Source organism: Mirounga leonina, unplaced genomic scaffold, assembly GCF_011800145.1.
Source record: "Mirounga leonina isolate KUSES-001 unplaced genomic scaffold, KU_Mleo_1.0 Mir_175, whole genome shotgun sequence".
Lineage (NCBI taxonomy): Eukaryota > Metazoa > Chordata > Mammalia > Carnivora > Phocidae > Mirounga > Mirounga leonina.
Genome location: NW_023270453.1, coordinates 10675662 through 10696255, shown reverse-complemented (window position 1 = coordinate 10696255; position 20594 = coordinate 10675662). Strand labels below are relative to the sequence as shown.

At 38.1% G+C, this 20594-nt stretch overlaps 1 protein-coding gene across 5 annotated transcripts in view; it reads right to left on the bottom strand.

The window, feature by feature from the left end:
- Positions 1-20594, bottom strand: part of USP6NL (USP6 N-terminal like) — a 193482-nt gene that overhangs the window by 51797 nt on the left and 121091 nt on the right. For all 5 annotated transcript variants that reach the window (XM_035021663.1, XM_035021664.1, XM_035021665.1 and 2 more), the window contains 3 exons: positions 13248-13328; positions 5601-5708; positions 92-201 (listed from right to left, as the gene is read on the bottom strand). In XM_035021663.1, coding sequence (XP_034877554.1) covers positions 92-201; positions 5601-5708; positions 13248-13328 — 299 coding nt within the window. The remainder of the gene's footprint in view (positions 1-91; positions 202-5600; positions 5709-13247; positions 13329-20594) is intronic.

Below are 20594 nucleotides of genomic sequence, written 5' to 3'. Positions count from 1 at the left end.
TTCTACTCACTCATGTTTTAAGTTAACAAAGACTTTAATAAACACTCTTTATAAATGCTATTTACATTTCATAACATTAATGTTTACTTACTTAACACCGTATCTGTCTCTAAACATAATATGGTCCCTAAATGTGCGGTTGACATCAAGGTCTATTTGTCTGATATCAGGTGAACAACCCCGTGCTCTGTGTTTTAATTTCTGAAGAGAAAAAAAGGGGGGAAGAAAGCACATTTTTATGGAAATCAGTTGTTGAAGACAATTCTCATTAAAATAATAAATCATAAAGTAATTATCATTAAAAAACTGTTTTGGTTTAGGAAAAGCACACCTGTGGTTCACCAACGAATGTGAAAAGGCACACAATGAAGAGCTTCCCTCCCACCGATGCCCCAACTCTCCCACACCCATCCTTTCCTTCCTCCCGCCACCTTTCCCCCCCCCATCTTAACAATACAGTTAGATTCTAATTTGGAATGAAGCACTTTTCGGAGTCTGCCTTGCTAATAAGACTACGTAAAAGCTCTTCACAGTTGAGCCACACAGTCCGCTAGGATTTCTTTTTTCTTTCCAACACAATATTTTTGTTTTCCTTCGAGCTAATCATTGCCTTGTTTCTTGATTTGCTTCATTTTCTACATGCTTGTTGCTAATCCAATCCCAAACTCACTTTAAACTGCATCCATCTCCTCTGGTGCTGTCGCAATGGAAAAGGTAATCTCCGATTTCAACTTCGTGTAGATGTCTCTCCAGAGCCTTCAACCCTGCTCCAGCCTTGGGCTCCTGGACCTCTTAGCCTGCTGCACAGCTAGGGTCTTGGGGTCCCCCTTCACCCGCGGCTAGGCCTTCCTTCGCTTGGGTCTCCTGTTCCCTGGGTCTCATGTCTTCTTTCTTGGTTTATTCCCTTGTTCTGGAGGAGCACATCCTCCAGTAGCTCCTGTGGAAGGGTGTATGGAAGATAAATTGTTTTGAAAACTTCAGAAGTCTGATAATATTACCTCCTTCTTATTTAACTGTTGGGCTGTTTTAGAATTCTAAATTGGAAAATATTTTTGCTCACAAGGCATTGCCTTTACTGTCTTCTAGTTTCCAGTGTTGCCGCTCTAATTCTGGTTTCTTTGTATGAAATCTGCTTTTTCTCTAGAAGCTCGTAGGCATTTTTCTCTCCATGTCCTGAAACTTTACATTTCTGTGCTTGATTTGCATCTATTTTTATCCACAGGGTTGGGCACTTGATGGGTCTTTTCAATCTTATAAACTCGGACTCACGTCTCTCAGTTCTGAGTGATTTCTTCAGTAATTCCTTTGTCGATTTCCTCATCCCTCCCACCTGCATTCCCATTTTCTCTTCCTGGAACTCTTACTATTAGAGTGTGGAATCTCCGGCTGTCATTTAACTTTCTTATATTTTCTGTATTATTTCCCATTTCTTTGAATTTATCATCTACTTTCTGGGAAATTCCTTCAATTGTTACTCTCAAACCTTCTCTCAAATCTTTCAGTTCTATTATAATTTTTTATGATTAATAAGCTCTTTGTTGTTCTCAAAGGTTCTTTTTTATAGGCTTCTATACTTGCTTTATGGATGTAATATCTATTTTGATCCCTCTGAAGATACTTGTGATCGTTTTTTTAAGTTTTCTTCTTGCTGCTCTATAGTCTGTTTCTTACACGTTTCTTTTTTCCATTTGTTCTCGTGTATCTTTAATGTTAGCTCCTTTCCTCAAGGAAACAGTGGTATTTCGTTGTCTGCTTATATTTAAAAGTAGAACACTAAAAAGCTGACGGCAAGCTCTGTGTGCAGAGGTGGGGCTTCACGACTGTCTCTCCACTGCAGAATGATCTGGCTGGGCAGTTTCCCTGAAGTCAGTATCTCTGGGTTTATGTCCTTAGGCTGGGCAGATTCCTCAGAGAAGTCTCTTCTAGTCTCTGGTCAGGAAGATAAGCACCTGGCCGCCAATGTGCTGGGAGCAGCATGGGAAGGAGGCCAGGATGCCCCCAGCTCAGGACATGCAGTTCCTCTGTGCCATCTCTTCGCCCCCCCTGCCCCACCCCTCAGGACCATGGGTCCTCTCCGGTCCAGAGGCCCTCTGGTTCATTCTCTCCAAATGGTAAACCTTGGACCCGTGGCCAGGGTGGGAGGGGGACGTCGAGGATCTAACTGCTTCTGTGACGGACTCTGGACAACTTCCACAGTTCTGAGCTTCACCGCCACTCCCAGAGGCACCTGCAGCTGACAATTAGCAAGCCTTCTGGAGATTCTGAGATCGAAATCAGCCAGCCCGGGCTTCCATTTTCTCGGGTTTGCTGAGTTTAGTAAATGTCTGTCTGGTTTCCAGACACTGGCAGCCACTCTCTCTCCTATTTCTTACTCCTTGTGGGCTTTTGCCTTTACAAAAATTCCCTGCTGTCAGTTTCATGGCATTTCGGGGTAAGGGAGCTGAGTGAGGATATTTAATCTCCCAAGTTGAACTAGATAAGAGATTAAAATTTATATTAATCTACACTTAACCACACTAATGTATAATTATGCATTTATATACATATATTATACTGACTCGTTTACCATGTACTGGTGATACAGATCTCTGCCTGAATCAACTCCAATAAATACATATGAAAATATAACTGCTAATTCCTGACTTCAGCTAAAAGTAGAAAGAAGTAGGCTATCTGGAATATGTGTGTATGTGTCAAGTGTTTTGTGACTACATGTACTCTCTATGTTTTGAGGCAGGAGCTCAGACAAGGGCAGCTTCTGTAGCTTTTAAAATCATGAAGAGTAACAAGAGTATACTTCAGAGTCCTAAATACACAGGGAGATATTTATAGTATTGTATTAAAATCACACGACCACTAAAATATTACTGTACACTATCCCTGATAAAAGTTGATCCAGAAGATATTACCAAAATTTAGTTTAAAAATGGTAATCTGTTCATATTTGTTCTTTCTTTTTTTTTAAAGGTAATGGGCAAGTAAAGAGGTTTCAATGATTGTTCTACAAGTCTCCTGGTAAAAAAATGAGATGTCAAAACACAGAAAGAAAATGTTTTGACAGGACATGATAAAATGTGCTTTACAATAAAATTTAGTTCAAAGGCAGAAAATCACCCAAATACATCTATAGTATCAGTTTCTCTAGAGGAAAAGAAAATCCAACACAAAAAGGCCTCAAGACAGAAACAAATTTCAGTTAGTAGGTAAAAAATAGTAGGTCAGAAAGATTAGGTCCTAGAATATTTACAAACAAATGTACAGAATACAGGAAATCAAGCATATTTCTTATCTTAGTGCAAGGAGGTAAATAAAGCAGCTTCTACAGTTATCTCTGAGATTGGGTGGGCTGAGACCCATGAGTGTCACAATAATACAAGAATATATATTTTATTTAAAAGAAACAGGATCTAATGAACCTATAAACCTGAAGTGGAGGTACAGTGGAAAGCATTTGTGGAATGCTGGAAAGATCCACAATATCGCAGTGTGTTTGGCTAACAAGATTATGAAGCCCCAGGAAGGCTGTAGGTGAGGCTGTTAACCATGATGGACTGAACTTCTGCCATGTGTGAGATCTAGCACGACACACAAGAGAGATAAATGACACTGAGGTACACCTAAAAGAACAGGAGGAAGAGGTAGATGAGGGCGCCAGCTCAGGCACCAGCAAGTCTCACCCACCAGAGAAAAATCTTAATAGTTCTATTCCTCCTGAAGTTCCAACCTGAACAGAGCAACTCATACCATCTTTGGAGAGAGAGAGTAAGAAAGAGTGGGAAAGAAGGACCATCAAATAATGGCGCCGGGAAAACTCAAAGAATAAAAAAATTAAAAAAAAATTTTTTTTCCATCATAGTGTTAGAAAAAATAACCTTGAAAGTACTGGAAGGCAAGTCATTTCTTTTGTTTTTGTTATTTGTATGCCTGGCATTTACTAAATAGATCTCTCATGTTAATCAGTGCCTGGATCATTTTATTCTATGTAGAAAAGGTCTAAAAGATCGTTGAAAGCACAGTTCTGCTATTAGAATGTGTGCTGGATTGAATAGTGCCCCTTCTCCAAGCTCACATCTACCCAGAACCTGTGAATAGACCTGATTTGGAAATAGGGTCTTTGCAGATGTAACTGACTGAAGACGAGATCATGCTGGATTAGGGTGGACCCCAAGTCCAGTAACCTGCGTCCTTATCAGGTCAGACACACAGACACACAGACACACACAGGGAGAAGGTCGTGTGAAGAGGGAGGCAGAGAGCTGACTGAGGCAGCTGCAAGCCCTGGAATGGCGTTGGCAATGCCCGAAGCCAGGAAGGGGCGAGGAAGGACTCTCCCCCAAGCCTTGAGACGAACCAGGGTCCTGCAGACACCCTGGTATCAGGCCACTAGCTTCCAGAGGTGTGAGAGAAGACACCCTGCTGTCTGCAGCCACTCCGTTTGTGGCACTTCACGGCAGCCCGAGGAAACAAAGACAGCATGCTAAAGAAAAATAACTGTCTCCTCTCATTAATTAAACAAGAATTTAATGGGCACCTACCATATACCGGCACGCTGTACTAGGTGCTGGGGCTAGATTTTATATGTTTTCTCAGACACCATTTTCAATACTGGCTCTAAAACCATGATACTAAAAGCAAATATCTAATCAACAGACTAAAATAATTTGAAACTCTAAAACCCTAAGACATAAACTCATAGTCTGTGTAGGGCCCAAACAGCTAATTTAAAAAATCTTTTAGACACACAAAAAGTAACTCTTTAAATTAACCAGTATTTATTATCTTTCATCTTGATACAACATTATATACACACACAAACACATTATTTGAAAAAGAAAAGAAAATATCAAGAGTATTCCAAGGCTCCTTTTATAATTGGTATTGGGTTTAAATTATAAATAATTGTTCTTTTATCCATTTTATTCTATTTATATACATTTTCTGAGGAACATATTTCAAAAAGATTTTTAGATAATCATTCCTTTCAAATGTTAATATAAACTTTAGATTTAGAAAGGGTATAGCTGAGATGACAAGGAGGTAAATGTAATGTATTAACTAATTTAAGGAAAGCACTATGGATCACGGAGTCAAAAGTTTGACTTTTGATTAACAAATAACAAAACCTAGAGATCCCTACTAGTCTTGGAGAAAAATTCTTTTCTCACACCCAGAAGAAAATAGTCAAGCACACACAGGCAGCTGTTGGATAAACTGAATCCCACTGCTGTTTTCCTACAAAGTCTAGAAAGGACACTGTAGATCTCTTTATTAACACTACACTGCATATGAGCAGTTACAATCAGGTGTTAGTCAATTTTCCTCATGAATACGCCCCAACACTGTTCTTTTCAAATATGTGAAAAGCACTGGATACTTACTGACTGATACAGAAAATAACATTTTCCCTGAAGTATTTGTTCGCAAGTTAGGAAGTAGATTGCACTAAACCAAACAATCAGGAAAATAGGCTTATACAACTCAATGTAGTATCATGTTAATATAACTTCAAATGATACGAATATCTTACATCACCTTGAAAGTGAAAAGAAATAGGTTTTACTTTTCAATTTCAAAATAACAAGTTAGCTTTAAATACTCACAGTATAGAGGTCTCTTGTTTCTTCTTTCATTTTAGGGATCTCCAGAAGCAGAGCCCAGACTTCACCTCTGAGCTGGAGTGGGATTCCTTTGTAAATTCTCCTATGAAACTTATTGAAAGAAACAAATTGAAGGTTATAAATGACAAAAATCTAAGACTGACCCCTCAAATCAAACTAATTAATATTTGTTGGTCCTTTATTTTCAAAGTATCCATGACAACTGATACATTTTGACATGGCACACTTGGATCCCATCATCTCTACTTTTCAAATCCTAGCAGGGAGGCCTATACACAGGAAGGCAGAATACACAAAGATGAAAATGTTAAGTACGCCTAGTACATTGGTATTTTCATACCATTACGAAGGTGCTTCTCATGCAGCATGAAAGCATAATCAGTGCTCTTTTTTAAGGTGTGAACATCTAATTTACACATTCCCTGTTGATATCATCAACTAGTTACATACTTTCTTCCTTTTCCCCCCATACATCTAAAAGGCCCCAAATAGCAAAAAGATTGCCTTGTGCCCAAAGTGTTTTCATGGAGTGGAGAGAATACTGTAAGCCCTAATATCTTTTCCTGCAGCATCTTCTCTCTGGGGCTTTCCAGAACCTATCAACATAACATATCCTGTCTAGCTCATAACTCAGCTAATGCCACCCACAATCTTCAGTTTTCTTCCCACCTCCAACCACCCTGTGCCTCCCCCCCTCCCCTCCATGCCTCCACCCCACACTCCCGCTTTCCTCTCCTCTTTTTGATTTTGGCAGTTCTCCAGGAATAACCTGTCATCACTTTTGAATGAGATAAGGAATAAATCATCAGTTTGTCAACTCTTTAGGTCCTTATACGCTGTCACTCTATGAATCCTAAGACTTCATCTACTTCTCCATCTTCCCATAATTGTATCTTTTTTCTTCAAAGCTAATTATTCAAAGTAACATACAAATCTATTATGGTCATTACAAAGTTGTGCATAATAAAACTTTGAAACTTAAAAGAAAATGCCCAAACAAGGAAATGACTAAACAAATTATGGCAGAAACCTTAGGGAGTGAGGTAAGAATAGGTACACAATTACCTTTATGATCAAAATAATATATTTTAATAGTATGGCTAAGAAAATAGGATGTAAGTTCTAATAATTGAAATGCTGACAAGTTATGAGTTAAGAAGCAGAGTTTCAATTACTGCTATATACTACTTCACTTTTTTAAACTAAAGCTAAGTCATGATGTAGCTTTATAAAAATGATGATGTGGCTTAGAATGAGTAACAATGTAGAACAACTTTTACTGTGAAATAGTGGATATTGTGAAGTTGATTCAATTAGATAATTCCATAAGGAGTTTCAGCTTTGTTCTTTTGGTATAAACATACTATGCCTCAAATTTGAAATCTTAGTAGATAGTGATTAGAATCCTGGAAGTTTTTTAACTCATGCAGTAGCTCTAACTGGAAGAATATATACAGAAAGTTCTGTGTAAAACAGACTCTGCTACTTGCAACATTTCCCACATATTAAACATTTACCACCTTTAACTGCAAACTGAGTGTGGTTTTTAAAAAAATGAATTTACGATTTATCTTCCTAAAGAAAGTTTGTCATCTACATTCATTCCAAAGTCGTAATATTTACCATTATGCTTTTTTTTTTTTTAAAGATTTTATTTATTTATTTGACAGAGAGAGAGACTGCGAGAGAGGGAACACAAGCAGGGGGAGTGGGAGAGGGAGAAACAGGCTTCCCGCCGAGCAGGGAGCCCGATGTAGGGCTCGATCCCAGGACCCCAGGATCATGACCTGAGCCAAAGGCAGGCACTTAACGACTGAGCCACCAAGGTGCCCTACCATTATACTTTTTAAAGGAGTATCACCCACGAAAAGTATTTTCAAATTATCTCCTAAACTTTTAAAGTAAAGATGCTGTACTATAAGCATCTAATATGAATATAGGAAGGTGTGGAAACTACCACAAATGTGAAAAGTGAAAGTTTAATAGCCAAGTAGAATATGATGGCAGGTAAGCAGATTAACTTTGATGGATGTGAATCTCCATTAGGCTGATGTTTTCAATGAGTAAAACGAGAGTCCTGACATGTATTTCTCAAACTCTATTACTTGAAAAGACTTCAGACATTATTTTATTGCTTTCATCCAATTCTGTATTCAACAACTATACATAAATGTCTATTGTTCATCTTAAAGTGAGTAAATTTTTAAAAAAATCAAATTATCATGATTATATTAAGAAGAAATAACAGGGGCACTTGGGTGGCTCAGTCGGTTAAGCGTCTACCTTCAGTTCAGGTCATGATCCTAGCTAGGGTCCTGGGATCAAGTCCCCCATTGGGCTCCCTGCTCAGCGGGAAGCCTGTCCCTCTGCTTGCCACTCCCCCTGCTTTTTGTGTTCTCTGTCAAATAAATAAATAAAATCTTAAAAAAAAATAATAGAGAAATTCAGGTAGAAAGCAAAAATTAATGGACCAGTGCTAGTCCAGGGCTAAAATGAAAAATGAGGCACAACTTTTACTGAGCATTTACTATATGCAAGAAACTATTTTAAACTAAAAATAGATGTTTCTCTCATTTAATCACATCAACAATTCCATGAGATTTTATTATCCCAATTTTACAGATGGTATAAGTGAATCACAAAAAAGTTAAGTAATGTGCCCAAGGCACACACAAGATGTCACCATCTTTCAGCAAAAGATATTTATTTTACATTTTATAAAAAACAAAGACCATCTTTCCAAGACCATTTTGCATGTAGCTAGTACCCACTGTTCTGCTCAAGTGAACTTACTAAAATACACAGATCAGAAAATATTAAGGGAATCCAAGAGCAGAAAGCATTAAAATGATAATGAAACTGTATTTAAAAGGTAAGCATAACATACAGAGTTGTCAAATCATTATGCTGTACACCCAAAATTAATGTAACACTATGTGTCAACTCTACTTCAATTTAAAAAAAAGGGAATATAAAAAGGGATGTATCTGGAATTCAGCTTTAGGAGGTAGTGAAATAAAAAAACAGGTACACAAAGTCACATATACCAGAAAAAGGATTAAATTATGAGATCCTAAAATAAGAATTTTAAATTATGAAAAAAAATAAATTATGCCTATTTGTTTTTCAAATACTCACAACTCTTATATGACAGATTGACATTATGGTAACATAATTTTCACAAATTTTTACCTATCATAGAAATTTTAGAAATTTTGTAAAACAAAGTAGGAATTATATCAAGTATGACAGATACAAATAAAATTTGCTTATTCTCCAGACAGTGTCCAGTTTACATTTGTTGAGAATCCTTCAACTGACAAAGTAATATCTCATATTTTCTATGAGAGTCTGTAATGTAGGCAAAGCAAGTGCTACTCCACCTTAAATGCTGGGAGACCAGGGCACAGAGAAGTGGCTTGCCTAGGTCAAAGAATTTTGCCTTCTTAGTCCTATTTCAGGGCACTTCTGCCAAATCCCACTGCCTCTTAAGAGATTACAGCTAAAAAAGACTTCAGCAGCAGCAGGTGATAGCTGTTTATTCCAACTCATAAATGAACATCATCACTCATTCTAAAAAGCAACTATGTAATGACTGCGGGTTTTGTGGCCAACACTTATTAGGTAGGTGCTCTGGCTATAAACATGAAAAAGTTCTGTGGAGCTCACAGTAGCAGGGAAGATCTATGTGTAAGCAGATACACTGATACCATAAACTGATATCCCTTTATTATAAAATACTCCTTGCTACAGAGCTGAGCGTCACACCCTGATAGGAGAAGTCGTGACAGAGACAGACTCCCCAGAGGGGGCCAGAGTGGGAAAAGGAGAACAGTAGGCACTATACTGTCTAAATGTGCAGGAGCTGTTAGCCCTTATGTCATAGGACACAAAAGATTGGAGGGGAAAACCAGAAAAAGTTGAGGAATAAAGATGCTGGGGTGAGGGCAGTGAATGTGGTGGCTACTTCTTATTGGTCCAACACAGAAACTCTCACCTTGAGACTGTATGAGAAATATTGTATCAGAGGAAGGGAGGAATGAATTTTACATTACAGAGTTAGGGAAGATCAATACTAAGGATCCACATGGATTTGCCAGGAAGGGGAAATGAGGAGATGAGGGTGAGGAAAATAAATGAATCTAGTAATAATGACTTTAGTAATATAGTTATGCTAACATTTTCTGATTATTTATTAGGAGCCAGTATATGTGTTTCTATGTCAACTTATTCCTTGTAATACTATCGCATTCCCTTTTCTTTTTTTAATATTTTATTTATTTATTTGCCAGGGAGAGAGAGTACACAAGCAGGGGGAGTGGCAGAGGGAGAAACAGGCTCCCAGCCGAGCAAGGAGGCTGTACTATCACATTCCTAAAGAGGAACATGCTATTATTATCATCCCCATTTTACGGATGAGAAAATGAAGATGTGGAAAAATAACTACCTCCAAACCATACAACTAATAAACTGTAGAAGAACTGAAATTCAGTTAGTCTGACTTCAGAGACCACAGTTTCTGGTTTTGTTTTTAAGATTTATTTATCTGAGAGAGAGAGAGCATGAGTGGGAGACAGAGAGAGAGAATCTCAAGGAGATCCCCATGCTGCTCATGGAGGCTGACATGGCACTCGATCTCACAACCTGACCTGAAACCAAGAGCTGGACTCTTAACCGACTTGACTACCCAGGTGCCCCCAGACACCAGAGTTTTAACAATCATGATATAGAATGTATGTTGGATTTAAGATATAATATTTAATAATATTCCAAGTTAAAAAGTACTACCTTTAAAAATCCTGTTAGAAATTTATTTTATGGATATGATACATAAAATCTTTAAGGAAAAATAAATGAAGGTTCCCTGAAATCCACCTTTTGCTTTCAGTATCTTTGTTCCCTTGCCAACAGAATCAAGTAGTCTATTTCAGTCACAAAGATATATTTAAACATCCATCAACTAAAAAACAATTCCACTGACTGACCTAACATTTTCAATACCTCTTTCTAACCTTAGTGATTTCAAAATAGTGATGAATGCACCAGTCCACATCACACACTGGCCAGTAGCCAACTTTGTAGCCCACCCAGCAGGGCTCCATTTGGGGGACTTGCAACACTCCAAGTGTATTACCATGAAACAAGAGTTCATGCTGAGCTGCTTATCTCTTTACTGTCTCTCCGTTTTCTTAAAGCATCCCTGCTCCATTATAACTCCTTCATCTCTGCCTCCGATAGGCATGAGTCCCCCACGGCCAGATCTAAAAAAGTTTTAAACCATACACAAGGCCCTATTGGCTCTTATAACTACATTCTATTTCCTTCTGACTTTTTATTGACAAACACCAAAAGGGAAAGCAAACATGAAAGATGGTACGGTAAACGAGCCCTTGAGTGTGGGCATGGGATCTCCTGCTGCAACGAACAAGCTGTGTGACCTTGAGAAATTTATTTATAAACTTGGTGCCTCCATTCTCCCATCAGTAAAATAAAACGCTAACTAATATAAGGTCCATTCAGTTACTTGACTAAAAAAAAAAAAAAAAAAAAAAAAAGGAAAAAAGTGTATCTGTCGTAGGTACTCTGCTGTGACATAGCTTAGGCACAATTACATCATGACTAATTAAATCATAATGTCTCCAGCTAACAGAGATGACTTCATTTAATAGAGTATATTTTTTAAACTCAGTACTACTGAACCAGGCACCGTGAGAACTGTGAGACACACAGGCAACACAAACAACCTTAATGGAAACTGCCTTTCATTAAAGCTTGGGTTCTAAAGATCCAAATATTCTCTATCACAGCTATATTTTAATTTCAAGACACTTGCAGAAATTTCTTTGTGTTACCATTATGTAAGTAAGGAATCTGTGGAGAGAAAACTTCACCTCCTCTTGAAAGAGAAGAAAAACACATGCTACGTTTTTTTTTGCCTCAGTGCAATTTAAAATGAGATATGAACTGAAAGCAGCAATTCTTTTAGAAAGTACATTCTGTTGCACACCAAATTGGACCATATATATTATCAAATAATTCCAGCATTATAGTTGTGGGAAAGTGCTTTAAAATTATACATCAAAGAAACAGTTCTGTTCAAATCTCTCTTGCTAGGAACTACATTAGTCAGACATGCTGTCAGAATAATGGCCTGGTAGAATTGCTCATTTTTACACTGGCTTACATACTTTCATAGATCTATGTATACTCAAGGAGAACACAAAGCCGTATAATTCTACAAATATCTTATTAGACCAAATGTTGAGATGAAAGTGTAAGTGCCGCTGCATCAACATTTACCCTGTAATTACCACTTGAGCAATCTTCCCACAGACATGAGGTAAAGTAGGTGCCAACTTTAGGCCACTCTGCATAACTAACATTCTACTTTGAACTGATTCCTTTCAAAACTGATTCCTCTCATTCTACTTTGAACTGATTCCTCTCAAAAGAACATCTTGAGTTCCAACCTAATGCTAAAACACACAATAAAATCAACAACCCCAAAATGAGCTAACTCCTGATGAAAATAAAATAATAAAAGAGTCTAACAGACTTTAAATAAGGGTACTTAGGATGCTCAAAAAGAAAAGGGGCATTAGTCCTGCAAGATGCTCTATGACAAAAAGATTTCCACAGTCGAGTAAGTTTCAGTCAGTTTAAGGTCCGTCTTGAAGGTGTGGTCCCTCGACCACGTGTTATAATAGTAAAGTCTCTGAGGAGTCCTGTAGTAAAGGACTTAACTTTGCTTCTCTTGGGTTAGCTCTGATATTCCCAACTTTATTTCAAGAAAGCCCCTTTCTCTTTAAAAAAAAAAAAAAAAAAACTTCCACCACCATGAACTTCGCAGCTCCCCAATGTTTAAAGATTTTTGTGATGAGGCTGGTGGTGACAGTAATAGATGTGTATGTTATGTTTTAATTGGTTTAAAACTCAGCACCAACTCTGCAGGGCAAAAACATTTAAGGGGAGGTTTGCTAGAAGGTTTTGGAAAGATTGTTCCTGCTTCAGGGAAAGCTGCCAAGGCCAGCCCTCCTCCTGAGCAGTGTGACGTGTGGGTGTGAAGCCCGGAGCTGCAGCACGGGTTCTGACCCCAGAGGGAAACCAACCCCAAGGGAAAGCTGGCACTGCAGAAGGCAGAGCAGAGACAGGAAACGAAACTAAGGCACAGGCAACGCAATGGAGCAGCTGAAGCAAATCACTCCTGAAACCATCCTCCCTCGGGACTACCCGGAACAGCCTCTAAACTGCTGAAACCTATCTGTATTGGATATTCTGTTAGGACACAAAGACTCCTAATTTGAGGCATCCCAACTAAATTAAAGTTTTTTTTTTTTAAGATTTTATTTATTTATTTGACACAGAGAGAGAGTTAGCGAGAGCAGGAACACAAGCGGGGGAGCGGGAGAGGGAGAAGCAGGCTTCCCGCCGAGCAGGGAGCCCGATGCGGGGCTCGATCCCAGGACCCCAGGATCATGACCTGAACTGCAGGCAGACGCTTAACGTCTGAGCCACTCAGGCGCCCCTAAATTAAAGTATTAATATACTTCCATAACTTAAGAGAAACTTTTATCGGGAAAATTCACATTGAATTTGTGTAGTTTCAGATAGAAGTAACATTTTAATTACCTTTTCAGTGTTCTTGTATTTTTCCCATCCTTTTAGCATTTTCAACCACTTAGTAGTTCTTTCAATTTCCAGTTGCTTTTGCTAAAATAAAATTGAAATTCATTGTTACTGTTTGAGTCTTCCATACTTACAAATTACAAAAAAAAGTCAAAGAAAATGCTGCTAAAAAAAAAAAAAACAAAAAACACTAAAACAGTTAAGCTCTTAGATAAGCAAATACACTATCTAACTTTAAAAACTTAGATAAGTGATTATAGTTGTAGCAATAGTATTCCATAGCCGAAGTTAAGATACATGGGAGATGCTCCAATGGGACAGGTAAAGAGAAAGGAATTGTTTAAATTTTCCAATGTTTTTAAACTAATCACTGAAAACCCTATGTATTCTACAAAATTAAACCAAAAGGCAGTTCTAAAATATTTTGCAATATTTTTAAAGCAGCCACAAAAAAAAACTTCAAAATTCCATTCTCTTCTTTTATATTTTACTGAATTCTAGCATCCTAATGTTTTCAATGATGGAGATGATTCTTTATAAAGGAGAACTGGGTATTTATTTGTGGAGAGATTAATATCTAACTAGCAATTTGTTAGTGAAAAATTTATCCAAAAGTAAGTAAAAGTTGCCGCCCTGAAGAAAGTTCAGGGCAAGTCAGGGCAACTGTCGTGGACATGGATGGTACTGTGACAGGTATGACAACATACGGTCAGAAAAGGTGACCACAAGGTCACAATGGAAGAAGCAGTCAAATCCACCTAGAAATGTTAAAGAAGGTAAGCCCTAAATGAAGAATTGAAAGATTATTAGGATTTTTATCAAGTGCAACGTGGGACTGAATATTCCACGAAGCACGGATAAATGTCGTTCTGAGACGGTGCAGCACCGCGGGCGGCCGACAGTAGTTCTAAAAGGCTAAAAAAGGAAGCATCAGGAGATGAGGCTGAAAATATAGGCAGGGGTCTTGGATGTCACACCAAATCGGAATTGGAGCAAAGCTGGGGAATGGGAAAGGTGGTACAGATAATGCTTCTTCCTCCCTTCTTTGGTTTCCAGGAGAAGGGATGTTTTTTCCTAATTATTCGGGCCTGCTGTCCAATCTCTTATTCACTCATAAGGTGGTAAAGCGACTTAATTAGTAAGTTTAGAAAAAGATCTGGGCATGTACAGCTCCTCTGTCCCTTTTCTGTGGAAGCCTAAACCCTCAGAAGGCACATTTGTACTCCATCCTTTCAGACAGGGAGAAACACCCTTCTCAGCCAAGAAGTCAGCAGTGATCTGCCTGTCTGTGACCAGGTGGTAGGACTGTCTCCTACCTGGCTTCCGAGTTAGGGAGCCCACAGCTGCTGCACGCCTAACCTGCATTCTCCCTTAACACCTCTGCGCCTCATGAAGGCGGAGACGTGTGCGGTTTCCCCAGCCCCCGGCACAGAGCAGGCACCTATTTCATTTTCAGGAAAAGAGCCCAATGTGATCGTTTCTTATGAGTGAGCTGAGATTCCGCTATTTTGTTAATTCCCAAAGCCCACATTTTCTTTTCTGGAGGCCTCTGTAAGTGTAATAGGTTTATGAATCAAAAGCACAGGAAATGAAAGACTAGACAGCAAAGAAAACAGTTCTGAAGATTTACTCTGTGCTCAAAACAGTGTGCTCATTACAACCCTGTGAGGTACGTATAATCATCCCTATTTTACAAATAAGGAAACAGCGGCACAAGGCAGTCTAATGGCTTTCAGATTCCCTATGCAGTAAATTCAAGTGTGAAGAGCGGTTCACAACCGGGCAGCTAGGCTTCAGGACCTGCCCTCTGAGCCACCGCAGCAGGTCTCCTGCTTCCCACGTGTCCTCTTCGCAGCTCACGCGACCACAGTTTCGGAGGAAAGCTCCTTATCAACGGTCTTCCACCCAGCCTCACACAGGCAGATGGCATATGCCCACCACCAATATTTTTAGATTTAAAAGCATAAAATCCCAAAGAAAATCCTGATTTTAGGAAAAGATCCTCATTTTCCAAAAATGAAAATATTTTTAGAGAATTTTATTTTTAGGCATATTTTTTTTAAGATTTTATTTATTTATTTAATTGACAGACAGAGAGAGAGAGACAGCCAGAGAGATAACACAAGCAGGGGGAGTGGGAGAAGGAGAAGCAGGCTTCCCGCGGAGCAGGGAGCCAGATGCGGGGCTCGATCCCAGGACCCTGGGATCATGACCAGAGCTGAAGGCAGTCGCCTAACCAACTGAGCCACCCAGGTGCCCCTATTTTTAGGCATATTTTTAAAACTCTTTAATTACTTCTTAACTCTTTCTAAAAATTGTGATGTGTTTTTCATAATAAAAGATCACTCATGAGCAATAAACATATTGTTATAATTCCCATTTTTCAAAAGACTAAGCATATTCTTCATTATATTTTTAGTGATAAAATGTTGCTGATGTTTCCAGAAATATGTTTAATTTTAAAGCTCAGTGGGGCACTGAAATCTAATTAATGTTTCTGTTAAATGTGACTTTAGAGAAGGCCAAGCTGTGAAAAATCAAGATTGATTTAAGTTTAGTATTTTTTTTGTTCTTCTGCACTTCCTCCCCTGACTTCTTCAAAGCACAATCCCTTTCTCCACCAACAGGAAAACACCAAATAATTCAAGCCAACCCAAGAGTATAATAACATACACTTTGCCAGGAACAACCCTGCTGAGACCTAGCAGGTCTCTTGCTATCCTTCACCTTTATGACTATGAATTATCAATGAATCATTTTAAGAACTAGTTACTCTTTGTTTTTAAAGGCATATTCTGTATTCTATTTCTTATCATATACACAATTTTAAATGCTACACAATAACATGCAAGAACAAAATACACACACACACACAATTTTAAAAACCATTAATAAGTATGCTTTTCTTTCCCCAAAGGGAAGGGGGGAAAAAAAAAGATACATGTTGGGAAAAGCCCCGGGCTGCAGGATTTAAAAATTAAGTGTCAGTAGTTCCATCAAGTTTAAATGTTAACTCCATAATGCCATCAATTCAGCCACACCTGACTTGAGTGCAAGTGACTGTCCCGCCTGCCCCCCCTCCACTCATGAATCTCTAACTCGTAGATAAAATATACTTTATCACCAAACATGCTACCACTAACTGTTCCAGAACTTATTCTGAAGTAAGAAGTAACTGAAATCACAAATGACAAATGTGAACGTGAATGCTCTAGAAAAACAGGGTAAGGTACACCATCTTGTCATGGACTCAGTAACACCAAGACAAACTAGAATAGAAGAGAAAGTGAGAATCTTGACATAGTTCAGCAATCCTAATTCCTAGATGAAGGCACTAATTCCTTACTCGTAGCCCTGATGGTCTTCAATCCCACCTACTACAACTTTTTAAAATGTGTCACAGTTAAAAACGCTTCAATGGCTACTCACTATCTACAAATGAAGTTCAAACTTTATGGACCCTTCACAATATGGTCCCATTCACCTTCCAGTTTTACTTCTTGCTACTTGTATCATCTGGCCACTCTGAAATATTTGTCATTCCCAGCACATGATGTGTTTTTATACCTCTTTAACCAAAGTTTGCTATTTGTCTGCCTGTGATGCTCTTCCCCACCATCATATGGTAAAACGTATCCTCTCAAGACCCAGTCAAATGTCAAAGGTCTGGAACCTTTCTCAAATGCCTCCATGCTCCAAGCAAAATTAACTGTTTACTCAGCATTTTATGGCATGGACCAAGGACCCAGCTGGCCTGGATTCAAATGTGAATTCTGCTCCTTCTCATAGTTTCATTTGGGGCAAACTGCTTAATCTCTCTGTATCTTAGTTGTCTTGTTTACAAAATAAGAATTATTATGATTATTGTTGTAACACCTAACAGCTGTGTTTTAGTTGCCCTAAATGCCCAAATCTTATCATTATTGTTATTATTCAAGTATAAACTCCTTGAGAACAGGAACCATATCATATATTCCTGATTTAATTTCATCACCTAAAATAGTGGCAGTTATATTTAAAAAGTCAAATAAATATTTTAAAATTAAACATAATTTATATAAAAAAAGATAAGCAAACAGCACTGTGAAACAAATAATAGCATTCTGTCACCCCAGAGGTAGAGGGGTAGGAAGGAGAAAGAGGATGAATGGATGGAACAAGATCATAAATACTTTTGACAGCAATTCAATCATTGTAACATAGAAATAACCAGAAATGAATTATAACAGTATCTCTTATGTAGCATAATGGTAAAAATGGTATCAGTCCATCATGTTGGCAACACTTTTCAAAGCAGTGCCAAAAGACAGAACTACTGATGTTAGAAGTCTATACAAAATTGGAATTAGATAACTGTTGATTTCAAATACAGACACCTTTATTTCTCCTAACTTTTGTTCTGAAATACTTTAAACCTACAGAAGGTTAGAACAGTGCACCATATACTTCTACAGTTCACTCTTGAACAACATGGGTTTGAACTGCATGGGTCCACTTATATGTGATACAGTACAGGACTGTAAATGTATTTTCTGTTCCTTACAATTTTCTTTTACTTTTTTATTGTTATGTTAATCACACCTTACATCATTAGTTTTTGACATAGTGTTCCATGATTCATTGTTGTTCCTTACAATTTTCTTAATAACACTTTCTTTCCTCTAAAAGAAACTAAACTTAACTAAACTGAACTAAACTTAAACCAGTAGCTCACTTTATTGTAAGAATACAGTATCTAATACATAAGAGCATATAAAGTAGATTAATACATATTAATAAATGTAATAAATGTATTTATTAACAGTTAATTGACTATTCATGTTATCCATCTATGTTAGCTTCCAGTCTACAGTAGGCTAAGCAGTTAAGATTTGGGGGAGTCAAAAGTTGTATGTAGGGGCGCCTGGGTGGCTCAGTCGGTTAAGTGTCTGCCTTCAGCTCAGGTCATGATCTCAGGGTCCTGGGATGGAGCCCTGTGTCAGGCTCCCTGCTCAGCAGGGAGTCTGCTTCTTCTTCTCCCTCTGTCCCTCCCCCCTGCTTGTACTCTCTCTCTCGCTATCTTTCTCTCTCTCAGATAAATAAAGAAAATCTTTAAAAAAAAAAAAAAGTTGTATGTGGATTTTCAACTTCATGAGGGGTCAGCACCCCTGCCTCCACTGTATGGTCAATGGTCAACTGTAATCTGTGTGGCACACTTTGAGGGAGTGTGAACATCCTGTTCCTTAACAATTCTATTCAATGGTCTTATCATCCACTAATAATCCCTGCCTGAATAGATTCTGATTCTGATGGTGCTAAAATGATGTGGTGGTTTTTTTTTATGATTCCTTCTATATTATTAATTGACACTTTTCTATTTAAAAGTTTTTCTCTTCTAGCCCCTCCTCCCTTTGAAATAGCACTATGGTATAAAAGAACTATTTTATTCAATGTGTTATAATCCACTATCATCATTATTCTTTTAGAAGCTCAAGTTGTCTCAAATTTGGCAGAACTGCCTCTTATCTGGTTGGAGATTTCCCCCTTCAAGTGCATCTTTTAGACATGCCCCCCTATCTGGCACAAAATAATCATGGTCACTTTACTTTATACTTTTTCTACCCTAAACCTAGAGCAGCCACTTCTTTAAAAAACAGTGGTTCTTTTTAATGGGGAATGGTTTTCAAAAACTAAGATCTGGATACTAGGTGAGCTCATCACTGCAATTGTTAAAATCAGATAGGAGACCATAGTATAAGAAAATTCTATTCCCCTGAGAATGTCAAAACAACATATATCAAAAGGAAAATAATGCCAAGGTCTTTATGTCTATCCTATATTCCCTTTGCTATCTCTCCGTTACCTCCACTGACTATGAAAATGGTACACTGTTGTGCACTTTTCTTCCCAGGAGCTATTTTCAGAAAAGGACTAAACTTCCATTTGAGTTTGCAATCTGATACCTGATTGTCCTAAGTTGATGCCCCTCTGAGTCGGACTGGCCCCTTCTACCCAGGCAAGGAAGGTATAAGGATTAAAACTGGCTGGGACCAATGTCTTCTTTGCTGCTTCTCAATCTCCAGTGATCTCAGACTATATTTTTAACCCTATGCAGGACCAACTGAACAGTAAGTACTTGACAACTGTGGAATCATCCACATGGTACTAACTTATCTCCTGTGAAGTCCCAGGCTCTTCCTATTGTTAACATGTTAATAACCCCAACAGTAATGGCTACACATATACACAACACATGGGTGGATGTTAAATGGCCTTCTCTTCTAGAATAAGAAATTTTGGAACTTTACTAAAGTTCAAGTCCTCAGATGCTTTTTTTGTCTCTCCTGTTTGAGTATTAGGACAAGTGACTGAGGACAGTGGACCAGAGTCACACGCACCTAGACCTCACCAGCAGAGGTCAGGAGAGGACAAGAAGTACAGGAAGGAGAGTCCTGTTTTGACAGAATAACGACACTAAAAAGTCTATTGGTCATGTATTTTGAGTAAGATTTCACACCACATAAAATTAAGATACAGTTTTTAAAGATATGAATAGGCTCCAATATTCTATAAGCTATGCAAAATACCGCATTACATAAAGGAATAGCTGAATTCATGAAAATTCATAGCCTTACATATCCTTTCCTCCTTATTAAAAACATCAATTAAGCTCAAAGAAACAATATAATCCATTATTAATATTGTTCTCTGCTGGGTAAATATAATGAATGTGATTGTTTGTTTAAATGCCTGTTTGGGGGAATCCAAAGCACTCTGCAATATCAACACTGATCCTCTTAGGGGGGACTGCCGACTACTACCCCTATTTTAAACAGAGAATGGCCTTATGCAAAATAATGGCAAAGCTGGAACTAAAACCACGATTACTTGACCACGCATTAGTGTACAAGTCTTCCCAAAAGACAGTAAGTACATGCTTCAAGTGTATGCTTTGTAAAGATTAATAAACACGTGTAGGATTCAGCAAGGTACTATTTCCATTGATGTTATTCAATGAAGTAATACATGCAGAATTTTTTATTAGCTTCCTGGAAACTGCAGGCTTGGCCATTAGGACTAGGAAGTCACTGAAGAATAATGAACTAAACTTAAACCAGAAAAATTGGGGGAAATTCTGATAAACTAAAAAGTTTACAGTCTCAGACTGCTTTGTGTGTGTCTAGAGTTCTCATTCCACTTTAAAGAGACCAAGAGTATAAAAGGCAGGTCATGTAATAGGAGAGCAGCTTTAGACAAAACTTATACAAAAGGCATAAATGGAATCTCAATGAGCAGCCTCAGAATCCTGTCTCTTTCCCAGTAAAAGATTGGCAAATGAATATAAAATTATGTCTTAATGTTAAATTATTA